Source organism: Macadamia integrifolia, chromosome 8, assembly GCF_013358625.1.
Source record: "Macadamia integrifolia cultivar HAES 741 chromosome 8, SCU_Mint_v3, whole genome shotgun sequence".
Lineage (NCBI taxonomy): Eukaryota > Viridiplantae > Streptophyta > Magnoliopsida > Proteales > Proteaceae > Macadamia > Macadamia integrifolia.
Window position 1 is genome coordinate 30,718,127 of NC_056564.1, and position 27,731 is coordinate 30,745,857.

Here is a 27,731-nt window from a genome sequence, read left to right on the forward strand (position 1 = left end):
TCTGTCACAACTCACGACGACTGCAATATCGATCTGGTGAACTGCAGCCAAAGCACGAAACGTAGAAACGATTTACCCCTCCTTTTTTCTACAATTTTTCTCAATTTCATTGAAAATTCTTTGTTTCTTTCTTCATGAATTGCAAGAAGTAAGAGTAAGGATTCGAGAAAGAGTTCTTTTGGAGCTCTTCCAAAGCTTCTCTGTTGTTGATTTCACATTTCTGCGCGAGAATGTCGGGTTGTTTCTCACCTTATTTAGTGGAATCAATAATCTAGTGATCGATCTACAGGCGACAGATTCTTTTACGGATTGAAATTACATTTCTGCAATGAATTCGTGGTTCAAAGTTGCAGAAGGTATTTGATTTCAGCTTTTCTTTTGATATTCTTAGTCGCTCTGTTTATCCGTCGACATGCATTTGGGTTTCTGACGAGTTTAAATAATGAAATTGGGGGAGGAGTAATGTGGACTAAAAATGTTTATGCTACCTGTCTGAAGCTTCTTGTTAGAAGAATCAAATGTTTCTTAGAATAATAATTTCATAGTTGATAGCACTTAAATGATCCGGCTTTTCTTGATGAGGAGATGCCTAAATTTTCCATAGGTAATGATAGGAACTAAATATATTGTTTGTAGATACTAAAATACAGAAGATTCGTAGCATTTACAGGATCATGAATAAGATTTTCGTTTGTCTAACAGATGAATCAAGTAATCGATAAAGAAACCTTGAAAATGAAAACAACTTTCGAGGAATGATGAAGTAAATGATAATCAGTTACATAATCAATGAACAGGAAAGGGGAAAATGCCGGACAGATTCAGAGAAGTAAAGGAAATGCCTTATTGTGTTTTTTTTTTTTTGTGAATCCCCTGTTGCAACATGTCTACAAAAACTTACTGAATTTTTATATTTAATGATACTATTCTTGTGGGTATGGGTGCCAAAGATCAAAGAAGTTTAACCATCTTCTGGATTCTAGCACTTCCTTCTCTTGTTAAGTTTGATAAATAAATAGGTCTTGACAATTAAGGATAGAGAAAATGGAAAAACAATTGAAAAAAGTACAGTCAACTCTATTTGTTAAAAACAGCCTCCATTGAATCTCTGCGCCTATCCCATTTTCTTGTTTTCTGAACCCTTCTTTGTTTTCTGAAAATAGCATTTGGCAATATGAAAGAGACAATCAAATATTTTGAGAAGTAGGGCTTCAAGAGAGAAATTCAAGAAACTGATATTGGAATCCAATGAATCTTTGGACATGGGAATAGTGCATTTAGATAATTATATAAAATTGAGAGAACCCGATCTCCCACCCTCCCCCTCTCCCCCCTTTCCCCCCCCCCCCCCCAAAAAAAAAAAAAATCAAGTGGTTGGTATTTGTTGAATTTTCATTGTGAAAATTAGGTATTCATTAAAGGAACTGTTTGACTGGAAAGAAACTATGTAAGTCCAATCTGATTCTAAGAAGTTTATTCAATTTGAGTGTTGAAGAGTTATGCATGAACAGTAGGAATGTTGTCGCAGATCGAAATCAGCAACTAGAGGCCAATTATTTGATGCCTAATTTTTAATGTAATTCAAAACATTAATGCAGAAGTATAATCTTGAAGTAAAATTGAAACAGAAACCTATATTTTTGGCAGCAAAAAGTCAGTTTGATGGCGAGATAGAGAGCCTAGACATGACTAGTAGCTAAATATTTTTCATGTAGCATATAGGAATCTCCAAATCTTGACTAGAATTTAATTCAACAAAAATTGTTTTATAATGTCGCTCATGATCCACTTACTTGAGCTCTTTTTTCATGTAGGAGGTAATTTCTTAACCCTAATCTTAGGGAGAATGTTGTAGAACCTGATGACTAAAACCAAGAAATCAGGGAACCAGATATGTGATGTTGAGAATACATATGTTTTAAGAGGAAACAAAATAGAAAAATAAAGAATGGAAACTCAGATATCCAAGAATTTAAACTGAACTCAGAAATTGAAATAAGAAGAAGTCAAAATTAGGCAAAGCGGGAATCTGATTAGGGATGGAGGACTAACTGATGTCTCTGGAATCGAACTTGCTCCCTAGAAACTCTGATCAAGTTCATTCAGATCTGTGTAATAAACCAAGAAAATCAACTTCCTCAGCAAGTTGTGGAGTCTCGTTTAATCAAATCAGACTTTTCTAAAAAAAAGTATGAGCATAAATTTATAAACACATTTTGGATCGAATATATGATCTAGAACAGAAATATATATATATATATATGAGCAGATCAGTAAAAATATGTTTAAAATGGGGTGTCATATGGTTGATTTAAAGAACTAGAGAACTGGAACCAGAACTGTAAATGGAAGAGCAGTAGAAAATGAAGAATATGTAGGAGTCCACATGTGAAATAACCTTCGGAATCCACCAAAGGGGAGTCTAATCATTCCACCTTAGAAGATCTGCAAGTCCACACAACAGTTGCAGAAAACTTTATTCATAAAATTGTGGGCCTCGGTTGAGCCTGGTACATCTGTTTGCAGAGTTCAATAGATCCTCCTCAATTCCTAATTCCATTACAAATCAAACTCAAAAAATAAAGCTAAAAGAATCCCATACAAGAGGACTGTTTAGACTCCTAAATCAACTTAATTTTTTTTTTCTCCAATGAGTATCTAGGACTTCAATTCATATTTAAAAACTAACAAATAAAACTTAATTTCTGACTTCTGACTAGGGACTCAACTGCTGACTCCAAACAGAAACTAATAAGCAAAACAGAAGCTAGCCCATGGCTGAGCTAAGACCTCAAGCCTGGATTCTTGTGCCCTTCTTTTTCTTGCCCTTGCCTGCTGCATAAATTTTTTATCCACTATTTATATTAATGGTAGGATACAACTTTAAGACCCTTTATTTGACTCTTTGTATAACTTGGACTTGATTAAAACAGACCCCAAGACTGAAAACCTTTGCTGTAAAGTTAGACTTCACTAACCTGAACAATCAGTAGGCACAAATTAATGAACACTTAGACTACTCTCATTTTATCTGCAATTAGTTCTTATGCACTCATTTTCGTTGGTATATTTTATTAATTTCATGCAGTATTGTCATTTTTATATGCATTTACATTAAAGTTTAGTCTATCAGCAAGTGTTTGCTGTTCTGGTTAAATCTTAGACAAGGACTGGATAATATATATATATATATATACATATTATTATTATTATTTTTTTTTTTTTTTTTTTTTTTTTTTTTTTTTGGGACAATAAAACAACTTAATTTTCTTGAATCAGACTTATTAGAAGTTGTAGATCGGAGAGCAAAGTTGGTCGTTGGGGAGTTGTCTGATGAGCAGTCTGACTCGCAACCATCAGGTATAGGTCTTGATATATTTTTATATCTGCTTACTCCTTTGATCATGTACTTGTGCTCTTATTGTCTTCCATTGGGTTTCCTTGAATCATAATTCCATGTTCGTTTCCCTTTTTTCTTTTGGCAATTAATTAGCATCAAATGGAGGGGAATCTCAGGCAAGGAGGACAAAATCAAGAGAGAAGGTCTTTGTTGACATTATCTCCTACCTCTTTTTTCATTTTCAAAGAAATTCACGTGGACAAACAATTTGAAATATGTTACACATTACAGGCTGAGAAAATCAATTATTTTGCAGGCTCAGAAAAAACTTTCCTCTAATGAACCCATTAAAACAAAGGATATAGCACGGGAGCAAATTAGCACACTTGAATTGGTGTCTAATCGGTCAAATGATAACAATAAGGTGGAGCTGTCATCTGAAAATATTGGGCCCGTGTCTACTAGTTCAACCACCCAGACAAGCAAAGAACTGCAGTCCAATTTCAACAAAGACACTGCTTCATCAGACATATCATTACCTGAGACACCCCTGAATGATGGGGGTAGTAAAGATGAAGCTAATTATATGACGGAAGTTCCATCTACAGTTAATGATACAGAACCTGTTATTTCATCCATGAGTGGTGAGCTTGCTGTTGAGAAAACATCTGAGGAACATGAAGATTCCTCTTTGGCTCTGTCTACGGCCTCTGTATTTGAGGCTGTTGATATGGATCTTCCAGCTGATAATGACCAAAATATTAGGTTGACAGATGAAGATACTGCAGTAAATATTGACCAGGAGAAAACTGAACTTGAAACTGCAGAGACACACAGTAACAATGATACACAAAAGAAAGATGCAGATATCAAAGACCAACCTTTTTCTGAGCCAAAGATGCAACGGGAGCATAAAAGTGATAATTATCCAATCATAGTGCAAGACCAACTTGACGAGGTAAAGTATATATTATGATGAATAATTGTGAGGTTGTTTACTGACCTTACATTTTGTATCTTTTACATGCTTAGATTTTTGGTGTTACCTTGACTAGCCCCTTTAGTTGATTAGCAGGCTCAAGGACTGCTTAAAAGTGCAATTTCATCCGGTCAGTCAAAAGAAGCCAGGTTAGCCAGGGTAAGCTCTTGTTTTATCATGGTAACCTTATAGACTATTTTCTGCTTCTCCTTTCTGGCTTACATAAAGTATCACCTGCACTCCTCTAGAAAGAAGCATAACCTCAATCCTGTCTCCCCAGGGCAGGGCTTGAGGAAAAATTTGCATGCCGTCCAGCAATTGACAATTCGTGCAATGTTTTAGTTGGCAAAATGTGAGGATCTGCACGGTTGGTTTCTTCTTTGTGTTTGCTACTTTGCTGGGAAAAAGTTCCTTATGGAACTTCTGTGTAACAAAAAGATATTTTTAAACTACTGCTAATAATTTATCTCCAATTGTCTAAAATATATTTTAAGTCCTAGTCCATAGATCTTGCTCTACTACTCAAAGTCATAGTCCTGAGGATTGCAAATGATTATACTTTCTAGATGAATTTATAATATGGGCAACTTCTATGCTGCTAGACTAATGTATTTTACTGATGACATGAAGATAACTAATCTTTCTGACATCATTTTTTTTTTTTTTTTCAAAATAGGCAGATCATGTTTCAGATTTGGATTTCCTTGCAGATTAGGTTTTCTATATACTGAGTGCTTTATTAATTTCTGTTTTTCAACATTTAGGTTTGTGCTGGGCTCTCATCCCGCCTTCAAGAATATAAATCTGAAAATGCACAGCTGGAGGAACTTCTCATTGCAGAGGTTTTTGTTTTCCTTCTGGGGATCTAGTGAAATTCTAATTTATTCATATTGGCCCAAACTATATTATATTCTTCCGAGGAGACTTTGTTTACCAGTCCAATTGCTACCTTAACAGAGAGAACGTAGTAACTCATATGAAGCTCAGATCAGGCAGCTACAGCAAGATCTGTCCATATCCAAGATGGAAGTGACTAGAGTTGAATCAAATATCTTGGAAGCTCTGGCTGGCAAAAATTCAGAAATTGAAGCCCTTGTCAGTTCAATGGCTGCATTTAAGAAACAAGCTACTGTTTCTGAAGGAAAGTTGGCTTCTCTGCAGGTATCTTTCTCATATCGATAATCCCAGCTCTATGTTGGCTTATTGTTGAATGGCTTCATATCTTACAGTGTTGCTAGAAGGTGTAAATTAGCTAGATCTCTTTTTTAACCATCACAAGATCAATACAAGCAAATACACCACAAGATCATATTTATGAAGCAATGTCAATACCTTAACTAATTAAAAATGGGCTTGCTGGCCTTGGTCCTTGCTGGAGTTGGGGTTTTATAGTTTTATATTGTCTGGAGGGGGTTCAGACAAGGCAAAAGCAGCAAGGCGACCAAGGGGTCCAATGCACCCACCTAGCCGCCAAGGCAACTCCTTGACAACCATGACTACTTAGTACTTTCTGCCCTAGCAAGAAACTGCGGTGTGTCCCTCGAAGTTGATCTTGAGCAATATGTCTTGTTCCCGTTGTTTCTTTCCCCTTTCTCTCCAATATGAGTTGACGTGTGCATTGTTGATACTCTAAGGTGTATTCTTAGGTCCTTGTCTTCTTCTCCTTTTTAGTTACTTTCCCTTTTCTGTTCTAAATTTTCTACACTCTTTCCAGCCCCATGATATTCCTTTTCTTCCTACCAATGTCTTCAGGACCATTGGACCTGGTGATTGGACCACTTAGAATGTCAACTGTGAGGCCACAATAATCTGTAATGACCTAGGACCACACATGATCCAAGAAACAACAGTGGACCCTTGGACCGCTGGTTAGGAACTTAGAGGTTTTAGCTGGAACATAAGTCTCGACACTCAGCTATAAAAGTTACAAACCTTTGCAACTGCTACCATTGCTTGAGTATATGGCAATAAATCTTAAATTTACTGTACAAAAAATGCTTAATTCCGTAGTGAAACAATGACAAGCATGATTCAAACCCAGGACTCATGCACTGGACCACTGAATGGGTGAGCAATGCCAAGTTTTGAACACAACACAAACAATCAGTAGTCACCTCAGACATGATTTTGTTCAAATTTTATTATAACAGAACCTGTACTGTTTGGACTGAGACAGCTGGGCACCAATTAAGAATGTCCCAACTTCTGATCCAATTATAAAGACACTGCTTTGTACCAATTAGGGCTGCAAATGGGGAGGCTAGGATCATGTAATGACCTTACCCATATCACCATATCCTCCTAGTCGAAATGAAATTCTTACCCTATCAGGTGAGTGAAATCCCATTACTTGGTGAGTAAACAGGTGAGGCGGGTCATCTAATGTGTTCAATAAAATTCGCACCTATTTATTGAACAAACAGTAAAGATATTTACCTACATGTGCAGAACACTACATTATTCCTTTTATAAAGCCTAATAAACAACCACAAAAACCTAATCAGGTCCTTCCATACCACCATTAAATCCTAGCCAGTAGGTAATGTTTTGACTCTCTATCTGTTTTCTCCTACCTTGCGGCAGAGGCCATACAATCAAATAACCAAGAATTTAAATACGACAATTGGGGTTGGATCGGCCACCAGAAATCCTGTTTCAGATTTCCTGATCCTGTCCAATCCAAACCAATTCTATATGTGATCCATGAGAAGTAAGGATCAGCCATAAATGTTTCCCAGAATTGTAGAAAGTTTTTATGAATCTGTAAATCATGACTGCTATGTAAAGTTTAAATGTTCTCTTGATATTCCCCAACATTTTACCGTTTCGCCCAAAAAAAAATGAAAAACAAAGATTTGGAGGTATTTTTTAATGTTTGTGATTTGCAGGAGAAGAAACACCATGCCAATCTTACAATATATTGCAGAAATCCATAGATCTGACCTAAGTACACTTCATCTGCATTTTAATGAGAATCACTTGAAGAAAAAATGAATCTGGGTCTGAAATACCTGTAAATAACACCTTAAGAAACAAATTCAGATCTGATTTTTCTCTCCCCAAACTAATTCTTTTGTTGATTTGATCAGTCTACCCCATAGATATCTGAAAAATGGTTTCTTCCCAACATTTTCTGCTCTTGAGATTGTGAGATTCGAGAACTACAACAAAAAATCGTAGCATTGTAGACTTGATTTTTCTTTTCTTCTCTTTAACTGATGACCAATCCACGCTGGTAAACCTTAATTTTCTCTCTTCTTTCAATTATTTTCTCGATCTACCTAGCAGGCATTCTTTCTCCTAATTAACCCTATCATAGGGGTTCAGTTCACCCTTCATGGGATTGTTGAGGAACAAGACTTCTACATCATAAACCCTGGACATCATAAACCCTGGACCTTGATGGATACATTTATGTTTCCCCTACCTAACAGTTCAAGATTTTAGGCTAAGTGGTACACACATGGTATCAGAACAGCGAGGTCAAGTGTTTGACTCCTAGGAAGTGCAATGGGGTTCCCCGACACTTCTTCCCCTTCGGTTCCACATGAAGTGTTTCTGTGTGAGTGCATGTCAAGTGCAAGGACCATGGGATGACAAGCCTGCACATGAACCTTGTGTTGGGGGGGGGGGGGGGGGGGGGGGGAGTGTTGATGTATACATTTATGTTTGCCTTGCCTAACAGTTCGAGCTTTTAAGGTAAGCGGTAGCGCGCAGACCCAACCCCTTAATACTTTCATTAGCGGTAGCCCATGGCCTGCACCCTAACCTACCTACATGAAAGTTGTCCCATCTAGAAGTTCACTAAAATCCAAAAGCAATCAAATCCATCTCAACCACTGGCTATATTTGCAACTTCTTCACAGTCAAGTTTTGGCCATCAACTCTATTCCTCTTAATCTGTCAGCTGTACATTAAGATTCTTTCGCTGCACCAAAATATAGAAATAGAATCCCCTATAAATTTTTGAAAGTCGAAGTGTATTCTTCAACCTGCATCACTTTACTCAATTAAAATCAAGTCCTCGAGGCCCTCTTACATTCAACAGTTTACGCTTTTCTTTAAAATCCCTTCCAGTCCTGCCCTGCATTTGTTAGATGATATTCTTCTATTATTTGGCAACCCCCATTGAAGTAGGATCTTCCATAATCAGTGATTCTTAGATTTCAATGGAGTTGAAATCCCACAAATATAGGTGGAGATTTCAGTGTTTATGGTCATTTGTTTTGGATATAAGAGATAAAGCCTACAGTTTCAATTTTTGTTTCATTCTTATGTAATTCATCACAAAAGTGGATCAATTCCTGACAGTTTGGATATTAAGATGCCAACTAAAAGGAACGCTGAACTTATATTCTAGCTACTCAAGTTGTAACTATGGTTTCCCATAAGAAAGTGAACTTGCTAAGGAAATTTTCTAACAATAGAGAGGAGCTTCCTATAGAAGCAATAAGCTAACACAAGGTATAAGGCTTCTTTAGGCAGGTATATGGTCCTGGAAACATCTTATGGCCTGGTATAGGTTCTAGACTTGAGTTGGGATTGATCATGGTCTTAGAATTATTTATTGGTTTTGTTTCATATTTTTCCCATTTCTTGGATCTTGTGTTGTAGATTTTGTAGGTGGTAGGCCCATCATCATGAGACCTACTAAATAAGTGCCACTTTTATTGGACTTTAACATTGTGGAATAGTAGACGTCATGTCTAGTGCCTCATGAAGCTTATTGACCACAAAATTCTAAAAATGGTGTTGTTACCAAGATTTAAAATATCGGCATTGCATATGATATCAATACCCACCGATATAGATACAATGTGATACTGCCAATAAAATATGATACGGACTGATACTTTAGACCTATCATATAATAACCCTTTTAAATATACCGATATGATATGATACGTATTGATACCCACCGATACCGATACGGACCGATACTTTGAACTTGTTAGGAGTTAAGATAAGGCTCTTCTCTTTTGGTTTGTTATGCTAAGATTCATTATTTGAAATTTCTCCCCTTGGGGGGTTTTTTTTGGGGGGGGGGGGGGTTGGAGGGTGTTGTGATTTCAATCCCTGGTGTATCTGAAATATCTCCCCATAATTTTGCCCAATTTTGACTCTTGTCGAAACCAAAATATCTTGGCCAATCTTGCCACTTCCGCTCTAAATTTTGAACCTGCTTGACTGCTTTATCTTCTTTTGGATATTTTGGATGTGACCTGTTTATGGGTTATGGGGTTCTTTTTAGCAGGCTTATTGATTTAGAAACTCAAATTTTCATTAAAAAAAAAAAAGGTGACATTTAGAAAGTAGTATCCTCAAAGCTGTCTCTTTTCTACCAAATACGTGGGACATGAAGAATGGAGAATAAAACAACAAGAAGCTAATTCAAGTGTCATATTTTTTTTCTTGTGCATCTGTGAGCATCCCCCTTCAAAAACTAAGCTTTAATAATTTTTGTCTGAGGGAAAACCTGTACAACCTTTTGACTTGTCTTGCTTTGTTATACAAGCCTTTGATTTGGACTTTTTAAGACATTTGTTAATATAGTGATGGTCTTCTCATATTTCAAATCAGGCAGACTTAGAGTATATTACGAGGAACCGGGAACTTACAGAGACACGGATGATGCAGGTATGGACGTTATATGTTTTGCTCAATATATATAGATGATTTAGTCTTTCTAGATCTTCATATGTGTGTAGGGTTTTTTCTTGGTGTTTTTGGAGTGGAGGTCTTTGATTACGTTGTGGCGCATGAAGTTTTTCCTGTTTCTCAGTTAATTGTTAGTATTTTTGGTTTTCGGGATTGGTGGGCCTCTATTTGCTACCTTTATCATCTCTCTATCTCTCTCATATTCTGTGGTGAACTTATTTTGTTTCCCACCGTGGAAAAAAGGAAAGAAGGAAATTCTGAGATTCGAGTTTGTGTGCATTCACTAGGCTTTAAGGGAGGAGATTGCATCTGCAGAACGGAGGGCAGAAGATGAGCGTGCAGCACATAACGCTACCAAAAAGGTTTATCACTGAATATGTCTAAGTAATTGTTTTAAGGTTTTTTGTTTTTGTTTCCCTGCTCTGTGATAATGTGTTTCATCAACAGGCTGCTATGGAAAGGGAAGTAGAATTAGAACATAGAGCCGCTGAGGCATCGACAGCCCTTGCAAGGATACAGGTAAGGTATTGTAAGAACCAATGATGTTGATCAAATGCCTACAACTAGTTGAAAATGTGTACTGAGTACTTACTGAGTACTGATTGAATTGATCCATCGTGATTATATTTTGAACACGTTGATCTTTTTTTGGAACTTTACATAAATGACGGTGAAGTGTCTACTGAAAGATAATTACTGAATACACAATAATTTATTTATTTTTCTAAATTTGGTCCTTTTTTATTATATAGAGTCTAAGTAATTCTGAAGTATCGAATCTACTGTCAAATTCCTATTATGTGTGGTGATCTCATCAATCAACTACCATTCATGGTACAAATATTTATTTCGTGAATCTTTTCTTATTACCAATTGCATTCTGACAGCAGTTACTTGGTTTTGTGTTAATGTCCATAGAGTTAGAAGTCTTGTCAAGGGAGGGTTTCTTACTTTTGCAGATGCATGTGTTCCCAGCGCAGCAGCATAATCATCAGCTATCAAATTTTTTTAATGGAAGCAAATATAAGAACAACAAAATGTTAACCAATTTCATTCATGATATAAAGAAAATATGCGATAATAAGGATCTTTAAAATGATAAGCTTTGTAGTGAAAAGCCTGTTTATTTTCATTGTCATCAATCATCATGAAAGAAGTTAGAATGTGGCTGCATTAGTCAATCTATTGTCACCAGTACTGACACTGCCTGAGACTGCATTAGTCAATCTAATGTCACCAGTACTGACGCTGCCTGAGACTCCTAAGTTTCACATACCCATCATCTTTATGCCAACATTTTGTCATCACTAGCTAGGGACTTCTGCCTTTCTTATCTCAACATCTTTGGTCCCTTCATCTCCTTGACACATAGGTCAATGTCATAGGGCGTGTGGTGTAAGACATGCATGGCCAACATGTTGTCTGCAGGCAAATGTGATTATAGAACAAGGAAAAGGACTATATACAGCAAAGGATTTGCTATGACGTACATGGATGATCTACTAGTGCCTTCCCTTCCAACTTGTCTAATGCGAGTTGATCTTTGTCCATTGAGATGAGATATTCCCTGCGGATCCTACGACTTTCACATGTCTAGTCAAGTTTATGTTTCTCCAAGGACCTCAATCATTAGTTATAGTATCTCCAAGGGTCTCGTCCATTAGACCCCCAATCCAACCAGTCACCAAAGTTTTATCACTATCTAAAAGCAAGCAATGGACTCCTGATGGTAGTGACAACTGGAGCCAAAGATGATAGTCCTAGGCTCTGTTTTGACTGAATCTGATATACCAAGTGGTCTCTCTTATACCTAAATACTTGTAAATCACCAACCAAGCCTTTTCCCAACAGTCAGTTACTTGAATCTTATTTTTCCATTCAACCCTGTTTGAAGCCATATTCATTCGTAAACCTAACGCTTCCATATGCCTCTAAATTTACCTGATAGAAGCCTCTAAATTTATCTAAAGTTCCTATCCATCAAGGTTCAAGCAACCCTGGTCATTGTATTGATAGTTTAAAGTTCTATTTGCCTTTTTTTATTGGCATAGACCTAATATATGTTATTTAGAAGAATCTAGTTACTCTCTCAAAAATGCAATATCATAGAAATAAATTTTTTTTTCTTTTCCTTTTCTTTAAACACCATGAAGAAGTCATAGCTATTAAGTGCTAATAGAATCTATGATTTCATTGCAATCTTTGGCAATTGCCTCGTTATTCAGAGAGCAGTGGATGAGAGGACAGCAAGGGCAGCAGAACTAGAGCAGAAGTTGGCATTGCTTGAGGTTAATATTTGTGTTTCATAAATGAGATGGAAGCTTTTTGTTTCTCATTCCTAAAACAAGAATACTATCTTAGTCTCTTCAGATTGATCATCATTACGTTTTATCAGGTTGAATGTGCATCACTAAATCAAGAGCTGCAAGATATGGAATCTCGTGCTAAGCGTGAACAGAAGAGGTCTCCCGAAGAAGCAAATCAAACACTTCAGGTAGAAAGCATATAAACCTGTAGTACGCTGGGAGTTGGGACTGATCAGATCTTTATGATCCAAGTCTAGTATGGTTAACCATTTGCTGAAAATAAAAATTTGATGCCTTCGTTTGGGTCTTGAAGTGATAAATACTCAAGATAATGCATTATCCTTTTTATCCCATCTTCATTGAAAGTGTTGTTTTTAGGCATATGTAATACTGTTAATATTCAGAATATCTTCCAGTGATTAGGCTAGCAGTGATTAAATCTTGAGATACAAAAATCCATTTACATTTTTTATGCTTTAATTTCATGGGAAAAAAAGGAATATACCTCATGTAAAGGAAATTTTGCAAAGTTCAATGTTAGGATCATTCCTCAGTACAAAATTTCTTCTCTAGTTTTGTGCTATTCACCGATGGGAACATTAGCGCTTACCAAAGAAGTTTTTTCTCACTTGTTTCAAGCAAACTTTCATGTTCTGACAATATTTAAAAGTTCCCATGTTCAGTCTTTTAATTTAGATTTTCAAATTTAAAGATACAGGCATGGCAAGAAGAAGTGGAGCATGCTCGCCAAGGACAAAGAGATGCAGAGAGCAGGCTTTTTTCTTTGGAGGCAAGTGTATTTTGGTCATTACTTGACAATATTGTTGTTAATTAAGGACTTATATTGTATATTGTTATCATTGTTTTAAGACCTCAGACCAAACCATTTGAGCTAATGGTTCATGGTGCAATGGTTTTGGTGAAACATGATACTTTTATGGGATTGCCATGGACTTTGCCGACTCTCACGAGAAAAGTGTTGGGTGATGATTTCAATTATAAATGACTCTTCTGAGTCAAAAACTTGTATCCATTGACTCTTGTGACTTCTCCTGAGACTTTATGCAACTGAATCTTGCATACCTCAAGAAAGTTGAAAAAGTTCACCCTGATGAAGCCAATAGTTAATTTATTTTATTTCTGTGTTTTAATAATCGTATATTGCTATCATAATGCCTTTAAAGGTTGTGTATAATACTGCAACCAACTAATGTCAAATTTGAGTATTAGTTTGCATTTTCATCATTATTCGTAGATTAAATATAAAAATCTTGAGTTCATTTCATTTTTGAAATATGCAAATCCTTTATTTATATCTTTACTGTTTCATATACTCTTATCCATGATTTAAAGGCTTTACTGAGTTGTTTTAAATCCTGCGATTAAGTCCTCAATGTTTTGATTCATACATGATTGTAAAACCTAAAAGAAAAACATCTGGATCTCAAGAAACTTCTTACGCTAACAAAGGGGTTAAGTTTATTACTTTATTTATGGTCTCTTCTACAAATTGCGCGTGTAAATTTATGCCGATGCACATTTTGATCCCATATAATTGATTCTTTTCTTAGGTATTGGTTGATTAATAATAGTGTTTCATGTTTGGATTGACAAGATGTGTATGAAATGAAAGTGAACTTCTCCCAATCATAGTATATGATCTTTAATTTTATAAATTTAAAGAAAAATATAACTCGACTCTGGAGTTGATTACAGTGAAAATAAAACTTGACTCTGGAGTTGATTACAGTGGTTTCTAAGTCATCTCCTCTCATGGGCCTTCAAATCATGCCAAATACTAAATCAGGCAGGCAATGGGCATACTTCCACGAATCTCTTCGGAGATCCATATTGGCCTGAAATTGAATGGAATTGACCAGAGTTGTCTGTGTCCAAAGAAATGGGATCAGAGGGAGGTTAGATTTCCTCAGCTTTTAGATTTTTGGAGTTACTCAGCTCAACAATCTTGTAGACTTCACCAAAAAGAGCAAGTCTCCTTGACATTTTTGCATTTTTTGTCGCCAAAGGAATGATATAATGGCCTCCATAGATTCCAATTTGAATTGAAGGATATAATCAGCCAATTTGATTCCCACTTTAAAATCATGTCATAAGATCATAGTTTCATTAATCATTTAGAAAATGTTCATATCCAACCACTTTGACCTAGTGATAGAAAAAGGAAACGAGCTGTCCTCTAGTGCACCTCTTCACTGCAGATATTAGTATTAAATATTAATGTTTATCCTAAGTGGAAGGCAATGAAATCACCTAGTGCAAGAAAAGAGGGGACTGGACTCACTGGAATCATGTCAACGCTGTCAGCCAAAAAAGATAAAGGGAGAAGACTGACCTTATCTTGCTGAGCACCATTTTCCAAACATCTTGCTTGAAAGGTTGAAAAATCCATTGAGTTGATTAGCCTGCTTTAGTTACACCTTTGACCAATTATTCAGACAATACATTACACTTTCTACCTCTCCAAGAATCAAAGTTGGGCGATCCAAAGCCTGTAAATTGAAACTGCCCCCTCCCACTTGTAAATCTGCCTGTTAGAATTATCAGTCCACATTCAAATAGAGGATCTTCCCCCCATTTCATATTTTTGAGACCAAAAGATCTCAAAACTTTGTTGACCAATGGCACATCAACTATTTTTCCACATCAACAAGCATCCACTTCAATAAACATGTTGAGGGGGAAAGCAAAAGTAGGTGCCAGGATCCTACACACCTACAATTGCCATACAACAGCTATGTTTTCGTATAGATTCAATGGATATGTTCTCTACGTCATCTCCTTATTTATTATATTGCACACCAATGTGACTTCTCCATGTGTCCTTATAACTTAAAAGTGAATAACAAAGACCATTGAAAAAGCAAGGGGAAGAGCCCCATACATGGTGGTCATTTGAGATGAGAGAAAATTTGACTTATCACCTATCCAAGGGATTTACTATCTATCCAACTATCAAAATGCCAAGTCAAGGCACACCTAGTGCACAAGACTCCCGCCGCTGCGGGGTCTGGGAAGGGTCATGATGTATGCAGCCTTACCCTCACTTCATGGAGAGGCTGTTTCCTGGCTCGAACCCATGACCACTTGGTCACAATGGAGCAAACTTAACCATTGCACCAAGGTCCACATGGCAAAAAAAAAGAGGCGTGGGAAAATTTCTACAATGATATGCATAGGAAACCTTTTTCTTATAAGTGAATGCTTGCTAATGTGACAAAATATTTGAGATGGGAGACTTCATGGGGATATTCGGTTGTGGAGTCAAAAATCCTAAAAGTGCGTGGAGTGGACTTATTAGTACTTTTCTTTCTTGAAAGTATAAAGTTTATGCCTTTGGTTATTTACTTATTAGTTGTTGGGGAAAAAAAAGAAAATGTGAGCTTCCATGCTCCAATACAAATTTCTGAATCCGGTTATTCAAACCATTGAACTGTTTGGACGGGTCTGCGGTATGACCAGAGGATCCGAACAATTACAACTTTTCAGTGGTATTTTGCTATGTGACAATCCTGTGTTGAAACAAGCAGTGTGGTTTGATATTCAATGGTAGTAGACCCACTGCAGGATCCTTCATAGCTTTCAAATAATTGCTGTTAGATCCTTTTAACTAGTTGTTAGATTTTTACAACAGAAAATTTCATGTTTATGAGTCTTAGTCTGTTTTGTATGATATTTAGAGGCAACCCATTCCTATTTGGTTTTTCTGCTACATTGGTGTAGGATTTATGAATTACAATTTGAGCTTGCTGCTTAGTCTCTTTATTGTTACTTCTGGCAGGCTGAAGTTCAGAAAATGAGAGTGGAAATGGCAGCCATGAAAAGGGATGCTGAGCATTATTCTCGGCAGGTCAGCAGCTTCTGTGTTTTATGAGAATAGATTTTGCTCCCTTAGTTACTAAATGCACTACATTCAGATACCCTTGTTTTCAACTTTCATATTGGTGTCATCTTATTGAGATAAGCCTACAAACTATATGATGTAGTTCAACATTGTTGCAGAGGGTCCTTTCTGTTCAAACCTTAGAAATTCCAAAACCTGGCCTATCCACTGAGCCATAAACAAAGCTTGGTCACTGGTTCAGTTATGGATCAAATTATCAAACATTTGAATTTCTACTTCAATTGGACAAGTGCTAGCTCAGATTGAAGTGTATCAAACCATCTATTTATCTTTAAACCAACATTATACAAATTATTTTTTTGAGTTTCTATGAACTTTTAGATGAAAATGCAAGCATTTGTTTTGGTTAGCCTACTATTATATATGGTTTATGGCCTGGCCACGTATTCAATTTACATGTCCTTCCATGTTTAACAATGACTATGAATAGATATTGTCACCTAATGAATACTGATCTATTGACATGCCAAAATTGGGATGTCTACTATAATATGTGATGTAGGGGGTTCCTAGGTGACTAGGTCTCCTACAAGATTAACTAACTAGGTAGGGTTAACTCAAGGGGCTTAGGTAGATAGGACCAAAGAAACTCAGCAACAAGATTAATCATGCAAGATAAAACGAGACTAATAAACAAAGTAGCCAAAAAGCAATAATAATCTACACGGAAAAACATAAAAATTCTTACTCAAGTTTCAAGTGGGGACATGGGGAAGGGAACAAACGACATACGAATGTTAGGTTCAGCACAAATCAATCTCGATACCCAAATTAGATTAGCAAACAATCAATATCCTCTAGCAACCAACTAAAGTAAAAAATCAGCAAGGGTTCTTTGGAGATGTAACAGTGACGAAACAACTTAAACAACCGGTAAAAATAGGCATAAACAAAGGGCAAAGGCTGGCTTCAACGCCAATGGGCTGCAATATATAATAGGGTTTAATGGAGGTGGGGAGGGTTTAGTTTAGTGTTTTACCATACTGCTGTTCAGATTTGAGTTGAAAAGAAGAGATCAAGGTCCCCCAAAATAAAGAGATGCAGTCCACCTTTAGTTGATGAAGACAAGTCCAGCCGATTGTAGAGAGATCAGCACCGACGGAGAGTAAATACCAACTGAGAGTAGCAGTAGCCGAGGGTAGCAGCAGCAGTGATGTAATGGCAGCAATGTGTAGCAGCAGCAGTGATGTAATGGCAGCAGTGTATAGCAGCAGCAATGATGTAATGGCAGCAGTGTGTAGCAGCAGCAGTGAGGTAAGGGCAGCAGTGTGTAGCAGCAGCAATGAGGTAAGGGCAGCAGTGTGTAACAGCAACAGTGAACATCGAAAGGGGAGATCAGCAGCAACAAAACAGCAGCAGAAAAATAAGAATGAAAAGAAAAGAGAGGGAGGCGAGACAAGAGAGAAGAGAGAAGAGAGAAGAGAGAGCCGAGAGGCTGAGAGGAGAAAGAGGCGAGAGAGAAAAGTGAGAAAACGAGAGAGAGAGAGAACCGTGAGAGGGGTGGGGGTCTGTTCTTGGCTTTTTTTTCAATTAACATTCATTCCTCAACCGTGGCTAAGCCATTACATAAATATCAATTTAGTTACTAAAAATAAAAAGAGTCAATTGACTAGTAAATAAAGACTTCCTAAAAACTAATCAACCAATAAAGTAGTTTCCTAATTAATTAAAAGATTAACAAGGAAAATAATATACTACAAATAAACTACTAAACTAATAACTAATGGGGCCCACAAGATCTTCTAAAATCTGGAAAGAGAAAGGGACTCGATCCAGCGTTGGAATGGCTGGATCGAACTTTCCTTCTTCCTCCTTTTTTCTTCTTCTTCTTTCTATTTTTCTAGCCACAAAGATGGTTGCTTCTTCTTCTTCTTGCGCCTGTACACCTTGATGTCCCCATCAACTCTCCCTGGCTTGGAAGAATTCACCTCTGGTGAATTAAAGCTCATGTAATACTCAAGTAGGTCTGGGTTGAGTTGTTGGACTTCTTTTATTGTGATCCAGGTGTTGTCAATTTTCGGACGCCCATGCCACTTGACCAAGAACTCTCTAGAACCTCCAGTGTGTGTGGACACAATCCTCTCATCAAGGATTTTCTCAATTTCTTCAGTTCTCCTTGTGACCTTAGGCACAGGTGGTAACGAGGTGGGGGGAAGTGGTTGGCTTGGCTCAGAAGTCTCATCATTGTTGAAAGGGAAGTCTTCAAGGTCATCAGGATAAAAAGAGGTGAAGGTAGAGGTACCATGGTATGGGACTAGGTCTTCAACATTGAAAATATTGCTGATCTCCATGCTAGCTGGAAGATCAAGATCATACGCATTGACACCTATCCTCTTGAGTACCTTAAACGGACCTGTGCTACGAGCATGTAGCTTGCTCGCTTTTCCGCTAACAAAACGTTGTGGCTTGATTCTTACCATCACCATATCACCCTCTTGAAACTCTTGTAGCCTTCTGTGCAAATCTGCCTTCGATTTGTATTGCTCATTGCTCAGTGCTATCTGTCTCCTTATACCTGCATGCAAATCATGTATATGCTGAGCAAAAGATTCGGCTGACTGGGAGGTCCTAGAACTAGACACGACTGGGATAAGGTCTATGGGTGCCCGAGGCTGGTATCCTGAACAAATCTCAAAGGGGGACAGACCAGTGGTACGGTTCTTAGAACTGTTATATGCAAACTCGGCCTGGCTGAGGACTCGATCCCAACTGGTAAGGTGTTCTCCTTTGAGGCAACGCAATAAATTCCCTAAGCTCCTATTAACAACCTCGGTTTGGCCATCGGTCTGAGGGTGGAAAGCTGAGGAGAAATGGAGTTTCGTTCCCATCATCCGCCATAGGGTCCTCCAAAAATGACTAGTGAACTTAACATCCCTATCGAACACTATGGTGAGGGGTAACGCATGGTACTTGACAACCTCACTAAAGAAAAGTTTGGCTACTATGGATGCATCGGAGGTCTTAGAGCATGGGATAAAATGGGCCATCTTCGAGAAGCGGTCAACAACCACAAACAGAATCGTGGCCTCTCGAAGTTCTTGGTAGACCAAGCACGAAGTCAATGCTAAGGTCTTGCCAAGGGGAGTGGGGAACGGGTAGAGGAGTGTACAAACCCGTGTTTTGCTTTTGTTGTTTGGCAGTCTGGCATGTCTTGCACTTACCCACAACTCTAGCAACATCCCTCTTCAGTCCTGGCCAAAAGAATCGGTCCTCAACGAGGGTGATGGTCTTATCACGACCGAAGTGGCCAGCAACTCCCCCAGCATGCAATTCCCAGATTAGGAAATCTCGGAGTGAAGTCCTGGGAATGCACAACTTGCTTCCTTTAAAAAGAAAGCCCTCCCTAAGTAGGTAGTCCGAGCGGTTAACTGGGTTGCCTTCACTCAAGGAAGTGAACGGCTCACTAAAATCAGGACAGGTGGGGTATTGGTCATTGACTCGCTCGAACCCTACAACCTCTACACTCATTGCTTGGAGTAGCACACTAGCCCGACTCCTAGCTTTGGTGCGACTGAGGAACATGTTCACCCGGCTCAGTGCATCTGCAGCAGTATTCTCGACACTAGGTCTGTGCTTGAGTACAAAAGTGTACTCTTGGAGAAACTCAATCCACTTGGCATGCCTTTGATTGAGTTTCTTTTGGGCACTAAGGTATCTCAGAGCTTGGTGGTCAGAGAATAGTACGAATTCTTGTGGTAAAAGGTAATGTCGCCAATAGCGCAATGATTGGACAACCGCATAGAATTCCTTGTCGTATGTAGAATATCGTTGCCTAGCTTCATTAAGCTTCTCACTAAAATAGGCAACAGGGTGGCCCTCTTGTCCTAGGACACCACCTATCCCAATACCAGATGCATCACAGTTAACTTCGATGACCTTAGAAAAATCTGGGAGGCGCAGGACTGGAGCTTCAGTCATAAGCTTTTTAATCTCATTAAAGGCCTTCGTAGCACTCTTAGTCCATTGAAACTCCTTTTTCATGCAATCGGTGATAGGAGACATAATGAAACTAAATCGGTAGATGAACCTTCTGTAGAAAGTGGCTAAACCATGAAAACTTCATACTTCATGAATGTTAGTTGGCTCAGCCCACTCTACAATCGCTCTCACTTTCTCAGGGTCAGCAGATACTCCCTGAGCTGACACAACAAATCCCAGGAAGATGACTTGATCACTCATGAAGGTGCACTTCTTGAGGTTGATAAAGAGTTTCTCTTGTAAGAGCACATGAAAAACCTTTTGTAAGTGATCCAAGTGGGAAGACGGGGTCTTACTATAGATGAGGATGTCATCAAAGTAAACCACAAGGAACTTGCCAATGAATGGTTGAAGCACTTGATTCATTACCCTCATGAAGGTGCTAGGTGCATTTGACAAGCCAAAAGGCATGACTAACCACTCAAAGAGGCCATCCTTCGTCTTGAAAGCTGTCTTCCACTCATCTCCAGGCCTGACCCTAATCTGGTGGTATCCGCTCTTGAGATCGATCTTCGAAAAGATCGAAGAGTTGGCCATCATATCCAACATGTCATCAAGCCTAGGGATAGGGAACCTATACTTGATGGTGATCTTATTGATGACCCTACTATCAACACACATACGCCAGGTGCCATCTTTCTTTGGCGTGAGCAAGGCAGGTACAGCACACGGGCTAAGGCTTTCCCTAATGAATCCCTTTTGCAACAGTTCATCCACTTGCCGTTTGAGTTCGGCGTGTTCTTTGGGATTCATTCGGTAATGGGGTAAGTTCAGGAGAGAGGATCCTAGAACCAAGTCAATAGCGTGCTGGATGTCACGCATAGGCGGTAACTCATCAGGTAGTTCCTCAGGGAATAGCCTCTCGAATTTCCTCAACAAGGGTTGCACTTCTCTAGGAGCCTTAGTGAATAAGCGTGACCTATCGGTATTACTCTGTATGGCAACTAGAGCATAAATCACCCCTGACTCGTGACACTCCTTCAAATTGTTGTTGATTTAAAATGTTGAGTGTTTTGGTGGGGGCGTGTTTGGATGTACTTCCCTTGTGTTCTGGAACCCTAACTTCCCTAGGGGGACTCGGTGTCTGTCTGATCTTCTTCCCTTTGAACTCAAAGACATAGGTGTTAGACTTCCCGTAATTGGTGACGTCCCGGTCATATAACCAGGGCCTACCTAGAATGATGTGGGCAACATCCATCTCTAGGACATCACACCACACTCGATCTCATGTCCTGCAAAGTGTAGGGGAATTAGACACCTCAGATTTACGGGAATGGTGGACTGATCAACCCAGGCAACCTTGTAAGGCTTGGGGTGGGGTTCAGGTTTGAGGCCCATTCGAGCAACAGCACTCTTGGCGACCACATTCATGCAACTCCCGCTGTCTATGGCGACGCGGCAGTTCCTGCCTTGATGACATGTGTAGGTGATGAAAATATTAGTTCATCGCCAATCATCGCTATTCTTAGGTTGTGAGACCATGCAACGCACAATGCCGAGCTTGAGGTCACCGGCCTCCTCGGTGTCCTCATCAGATATGGTCTCATCTGGCCTCATCTGGCCTATGGTCCTCATACTCATGGTCCTGAAAACCCTCCTGGTCACTTTCCTCAGGGGTCTGCTCTCCTACATAAAGATTCCTATTGGGACACTCTCTGGAGAAGTGACCAAACCCACGACACTTGAAGCACTATTTTTGCCCGCTACTCTTGGGTGCTTCTCCCAAAATTCCTTTACCCTTGTTGTCAAATTGACGCTGTGGTGCAGCAGGGGGTTTTGGGAATCTAGTTGAGCCTTGGGGTGGTTTTCTAAATTGGGACTCCCCAGCTTGGAAGCTCTTCCTCTGAGAATAAGTTTTCATGGAGGATTCCACCTCAAAGGCTATCCTGAAGGCCTGTGGAACGTCTCGCACCAGGTGGGGTGCCATACGAGACTGAATTTTGGAGTTGAGCCCGATAAGGAATCTGGATAGTGTCTGCTCAACATCCTCCCGAATACGGCTTCTAATTTTTAATTCATTGAACTTGCTCATGTACTCGGTCACAGTCAACTTCCCTTGCTTTAGGGTATTCATCTCATTCAACAACTGGAGCCTATAAGTGATAGGCAAAAATTCCCTCTTGAGCCGCTTTTGCATCTCTACCCAGGTGGTGATTGGCTCAAGTCCTAGGTGGTCCTCCTGGTACTCTAGGTCTGTCCAGAAGTCCTGGGCAGCTCTAATAAGCTTGAACTTAACAAATCGGTAGCGGACTTCCTCTGGCATATCATAGAAATCGAAGTACCTATCCATCTGCTTGATCCAATCCAGAAGGATCCTAGTATCAATCTGACCATCGTAGGTAGGGGCATCTACCTTAATCATCCGTCTGACATCAAAGCCCCTATCATGGTGCTCATAGCCCTCATCATTTCCATATTGGGTTTGGCATCTTGGCGGTGGGCCTCGACCCCTACCCTGTTCCCTACCACGCCTTAGGCCTTGGAAGTTATCCCCTATCCGGTCATAACCATCAGTCTGGTTATTTTCGTTTACTTCCTCAGGGTTAGGGCCTCTGCCCTAGGTTCAGTGCCAGTTATGTTACGGCCTTGCCGTCCATCGAGGTTTTGGGCACTTGTCTCGAGAGCATCCAACTTATTGGCAAGGGCTTGGAGATGGATAGCTTGTGTTTCCTGTATGGTTTGAACGGCTTTCATGAATTCAGCCAGTTGCTCTGATTGGGTGGCGGTGCTAGGAGGGTCAGATATATCTTGGTATGCTCTACCACTACGAGTGGACATAAGGAGATGGGCAGCCAAAGGTACGGTTGCCACCAAAGACTCAAGGTCTACTCAGGATCTCCAATTGAGATAAGTAGTTAGCTATTTCAATCCTGAGGTCAGAAATCTCCCTCTCGAGTATATGCTTTTGGAGGGAATAACGTTCAATGCTATTTGGTCCCGCCAACTTAATAAAGAAAAGGGTGTCCTCTAATCTATGGTATCGCTCTCTTAACTCAGACTCGACCATGGACAAACGGTGACGGAGACTAGACCTCAAAAGATAAGACATGTAAACAAGGGACAGCAGTACTTAATTACCCTCAACCTAGACAAAACCATGCTCTGATACCAAGATGATGTAGGGGGTTCCTAGGTGACTAGGTCTCCTACAAGATTAACTAACTAGGTAGGGTTAACTCAAGGGGCTTAGGTAGATAGGACCAAAGAAACTCAGCAACAAGATTAAGCATGCAAGATAAAACGAGACTAATAAACAAAGTAGCCAAAAAGCAATAATAATCTAGACGGAAAAACATAAAAATTCTTACTCAAGTTTCAAGTGGGGACATGGGGAAGGGAACAAACGACATACGAATGTTAGGTTCAGCACAAATCAATCTAGATACCCAAATTAGATAAGCAAACAATCAATATCCTCTAGCAACCAACTAAAGTAGAAAATCAGCAAGGGTTCTTTGGAGATATAACAGTGACGAAACAACTTAAACAACCGGTAAAAATAGGCATAAACAAAGGGCAAAGGTTGGCTTCAACGCCAATGGGCTGCAATATATAATAGGGCTTAATGGAGGTGGGGAAGGTTTAGTTTAGTGTTTTACCATACTGCTGTTCAGATCTGAGGAGAAAAGAAGAGATCAAGGTCCCCCAAAATAAAGAGATGCAGTCCACCTTTAGTTGATGAAGACAAGTCCAGCCGATTGTAGAGAGATCAGCACCAACGGAGAGTAAACAATAACTGAGAGTAGCAGCAGCCGAGGGTAGCAGCAGCAGTAATGTAATGGCAGCAATGTGTAGCAGCAGCAGTGATGTAATGGCAGCAGTGTATAGCAGCAGCAGTGATGTAATGGCAGCAGTGTGTAGCAGCAGCAGTGAGGTAAGGGCAGCAGTGTGTAGCAGCAGCAGTGTATAGCAGCAGCAGTGAGGTAAGGGCAGCAGTGTGTGACAGCAACAGTGAACATCGAAAGGGGAGATCAGCAGCAACAAAACAGCAGTAGAAAAATAAGAATGAAAAGAAAAGAGAGGGAGGCGAGAGAAGAGAGAAGAGAGAGCCGAGAGGCTGAGAGAAGAAAGAGGCGAGAGAGAAAAGTGAGAAAACGAGAGAGAGAGAGAACCGTGAGAGGGGTGGGGGTTTGTTCTTGGCTTTTTTTTCAATTAACATTCATTCCTCAACCATGGCTAAGCCATTACATAAATATCAATTTAGTTACTAAAAATAAAAAGAGTCAATTGACTAGTAAATAAAGACTTCCTAAAAACTAATCAACCAATAAAGTAGTTTCCTAATTAATTAAAAGATTAACAAGGAAAAGAATATACTACAAATAAACTACTAAACTAATAACTAATGGGGCCCACAAGATCTTCTAAAATCTGAAAAGAGAAAGGGACTCGATCCAGCGTTGGAATGGCTGGATCGAGCTTTCCTTCTTCTTCCTTTTTTCTTCTTCTTCTTTCTATTCTTCCAGCCACAAAGATGGCTGCTTCTTCTTCTTCTTGCGCCTGTACACCTTGATGTCCCTATCAATATGTATGAGCTCATGTAAAGCTATATTTATTGGATTCACATTTCTTGCCAATGATTTTCCAGGAGCATATGGAACTCGAGAAAAGATATCGTGAACTAACTGATCTATTGGTACGTCATACTTGGAATTTCTTCAATCATTCAGAAATTAATGTTTTTATTGATAAGTTCTGCTGGATTCTTACATTGTGCAATTGGAAAACTATGATTCAGTACTATAAGCAAACACAACTTGAAACCATGGCTAGTGAAAAGGCTGCAGCAGAGTTCCACATGGAGAAAGAAATAAAGCGTCTTCAAGAAGCACAAGTATGTCTTTTTTTGGCTGGTTTATTGGTTCCCATTTAATTTATCTTAATTCATCTCTACCAGTGTTTCTATTATTGCTACCTTACTGTTTCTTGCATATAAAATTCACTAGTTCACTGAAATAGGTTGAAGTAGAAAGAAGTAGGGTCTCTCGTCGTGCATCATCATCTTGGGTAGAAGAGACTGACTTGAAAGTTCTTGAGTAAGTTACATCTTCTCATGTCAGATTTGCATTTGCCTCCATCCTTGCTCGAAAGTTTAGGATAATCTTCATTCTTCACCAAATGAGATATCTTTTCTGTCTCTTTTGTTTAATGTGCTATTTTTGGTAATCCATGACATGCTTCAAAATTTCTGGGCACCAAAGAGAGATATATTTTGTCTCAACTAATATATAATTCAGTTTCAGGTAGTTCATAAAATGCTTTTTAATTGCATGTAAGGTCAAAATTAATGGAATGTTGTTTTATGCTATAGGTAGTGCATCTTATCCAAGCTTTTATTTCAAACTGTGGTGTGGTAGACAAACATCGAAGATGTACCGATGTTTCTATGTTGTCTCTCAGAGCCAAATATATCATTTCCCCCCTTTAGTGGCAAGTACTTATCATTTTTTTTTTAATGGAATAAAACCTGCAGGCCTCTCCCCTTGCATCACCGACATATGGTTGGGGCAAGCATACAGGTGTGTTAAATCCTTATGCCTTTTTTTTCAACTCGTTTGTTGTGCACCCCTAGTCCCATTCTTTTTTTTTTTTTCATAATTTGACTGTTAAAATTATTTCTTGTAGTTTCAAAAGGCAGCAAAACTCTTGGATTCAGGAGCTGTCCGTGCTACTAAATTTCTCTGGCGATACCCTGTTGCTCGAGTGATCCTACTGTTCTATCTTGTAAAAACTGACCACACAAATTTAATTGGAAATTGGTTGCAAAAAGATGTTATATAGGGGGCTAGGAAATTCGTAATGACTGAATGAACTCATTTGCAGGTTTTTGTACATCTCTTTCTGATGTATCTGCTGCATCGCCTTCAGGTATGTATGCTTGTTCCCACATTTATTACAGGAGACTGATCATAAAGGGACGTTGAGTTAAATAAACACTTTCCTCTATGGCTGAATGATTCTAATTCAGATTACATTGATCACCTGAGGCCCAAGAATCGAGGAATGCATTAATTTCTTTACTTGACTAATAAGTCACGATAAATATTATTAGTCACGATAAATACATAGTCACTTGTATTTTCTGTGGTTTTCTATTCTGCCTTCGGTTTAATTTGATTAAGGCTCTGTCTGGTTGAAAGTAAAGGGAAGGGAAGGGAAGGGAAATGAAATGAAACTAAAACAAAACTGCAACGCATGCAAGGAAATACTCAAAGCACTTCCATAACCCCTGTAAGACTTTTTGGTGTCAAAGAAGAGTGCCCCTGTCACAGCCATCTCTGTGAAGAGAAAACTCGATGAATTCTGTGTGGCCACAGGTGCATTGCACCGATGTGAACACAAGATGATGTATTGATATTCCCAAATGCTCGACCATTTTCCGGAGCCTTACATGCACATAATCGTACAAGAATATAATTGTTCTTGTATTGCACTAATAATCACATCCATTTGTAGATATGACCTCTGGTATGATATTAAAGTTTCTCATGTGTAATTTGATTACTATCGGCCAACTCTGATTTACTGCACGATCTGTAGGAACAAGCAGACAGTTTCAACCCAAGAGAAGTTGCCGAGTCTATGGGACTTGCCAACCCGACCTTGCCATGAGACTTTAGATGCTGCAGGTTCAGAAGCTAGCTTTTTGGAGTTACCAGCAAATTCTGCTGCTTGTGGGGATACAAGAATATTACTTTCTCCCTTTACTTGCCATTCCTGTTCAACATCAAGCATATGTAATTTTTTCCCCGACAGTGGGAGGTGTGACATATCAATTCATTTTCTACTAGTATATCGTAAATTAGAGGCTGGTGTCCAAATGTTAATGAAAAGAGAGTTGGATATGTGTCAATATATGTATATACTCATCCATATATTATGGAAAGCAATTGGATTTATTTTTTCCCCCAAGAAATATCTCCAGTGTTTTGTTGTGGTCCTAAAACATATGCACCATTAATATTGCATTTTGGTTTTAGAAAATGATGGGTTACTATCAGTCACTATAGATTACTAAATACGACTTTCCCAATTTCCTAACAAAGTTATTTGCTTTTGTTTTGCATACTTAAAAAGTGTGAACTGAGATTGTTTCTTTAGATAACAAATTATTCTCTTGTGAGTGTTCTCTACAACAGTGAGTGTAGAGGATGACTATACACCAGCAACTCAAGTTATGCCACGTGGCATATGGGATAAAGCTGGAATATTTCTATAGACCTATAAGTCTCAAGTTAACATGTTTGAGTTTCAACCCAAACGAAGTTGAATTAGTGGAAAAATAAAAAATTGAAAAATTTGAGAGTGTAATGACAGTATATGGGTGGATATGCCATCACATGAGAGGGTATGTGATTAAATTTGATTCAAAAATTTGATGTGTGGTCAATTTACACCATTACCTATTTGTCCATGTGGGTAGAGAATCTTCACTTTTGTAAATCCTTAATCTACACAAGCAATGGTCTTCAGTATTCACACCCCCCCCCCCCCAAAAAAAAAAAAAAGTCTTCGGTATTTCTGATAAATAGTTGATGAGTCTAGTAA

The 27,731-nt window shown here is 38.8% G+C and overlaps 1 protein-coding gene across 3 annotated transcripts; it reads left to right on the forward strand.

Moving 5' to 3' along the window:
• On the forward strand, positions 1–27,099 carry LOC122087073 (golgin candidate 1-like). 3 transcript variants are annotated; one of them, XM_042656057.1, is made up of 21 exons: positions 1–356; positions 3,280–3,360; positions 3,494–3,543; positions 3,657–4,298; positions 4,416–4,478; positions 5,084–5,161; positions 5,277–5,480; positions 9,900–9,956; positions 10,265–10,339; positions 10,425–10,496; positions 12,203–12,265; positions 12,373–12,471; positions 12,996–13,073; positions 16,083–16,151; positions 24,772–24,819; positions 24,922–25,017; positions 25,143–25,219; positions 25,657–25,702; positions 25,809–25,907; positions 26,007–26,051; positions 26,724–27,099. In XM_042656057.1, exons 1-21 carry the CDS (start codon positions 329–331, stop codon positions 26,793–26,795), a joined length of 2,142 nt encoding a protein of 713 aa, XP_042511991.1. In that variant the 5' UTR covers positions 1–328; the 3' UTR covers positions 26,796–27,099. The 3 variants fall into 3 exon arrangements, 2 of the variants coding, with proteins under 2 accessions (XP_042511991.1, XP_042511992.1); XM_042656058.1 differs by having other exon boundaries at positions 13,002–13,073; XR_006142646.1 differs by lacking the exons at positions 25,809–25,907; positions 26,007–26,051; positions 26,724–27,099 and having other exon boundaries at positions 25,130–25,219.
• Positions 27,100–27,731: the final 632 nt, after the last annotated feature.

What these genes read in the sequence shown, in the direction of transcription:
- LOC122087073 (XM_042656057.1), top strand. Translation starts at nt 329, where the DNA reads ATGAATTCGTGGTTCAAAGTTGCAGAAG. An exon ending in GTGAACTAACTGATCTATTG is followed by an intron (nt 24,820 to 24,921) that starts GTACGTCATACT and finishes ACTATGATTCAG; the next exon opens with TACTATAAGCAAACACAACT. An exon ending in ACTGACTTGAAAGTTCTTGA is followed by an intron (nt 25,220 to 25,656) that starts GTAAGTTACATC and finishes TAAAACCTGCAG; the next exon opens with GCCTCTCCCCTTGCATCACC.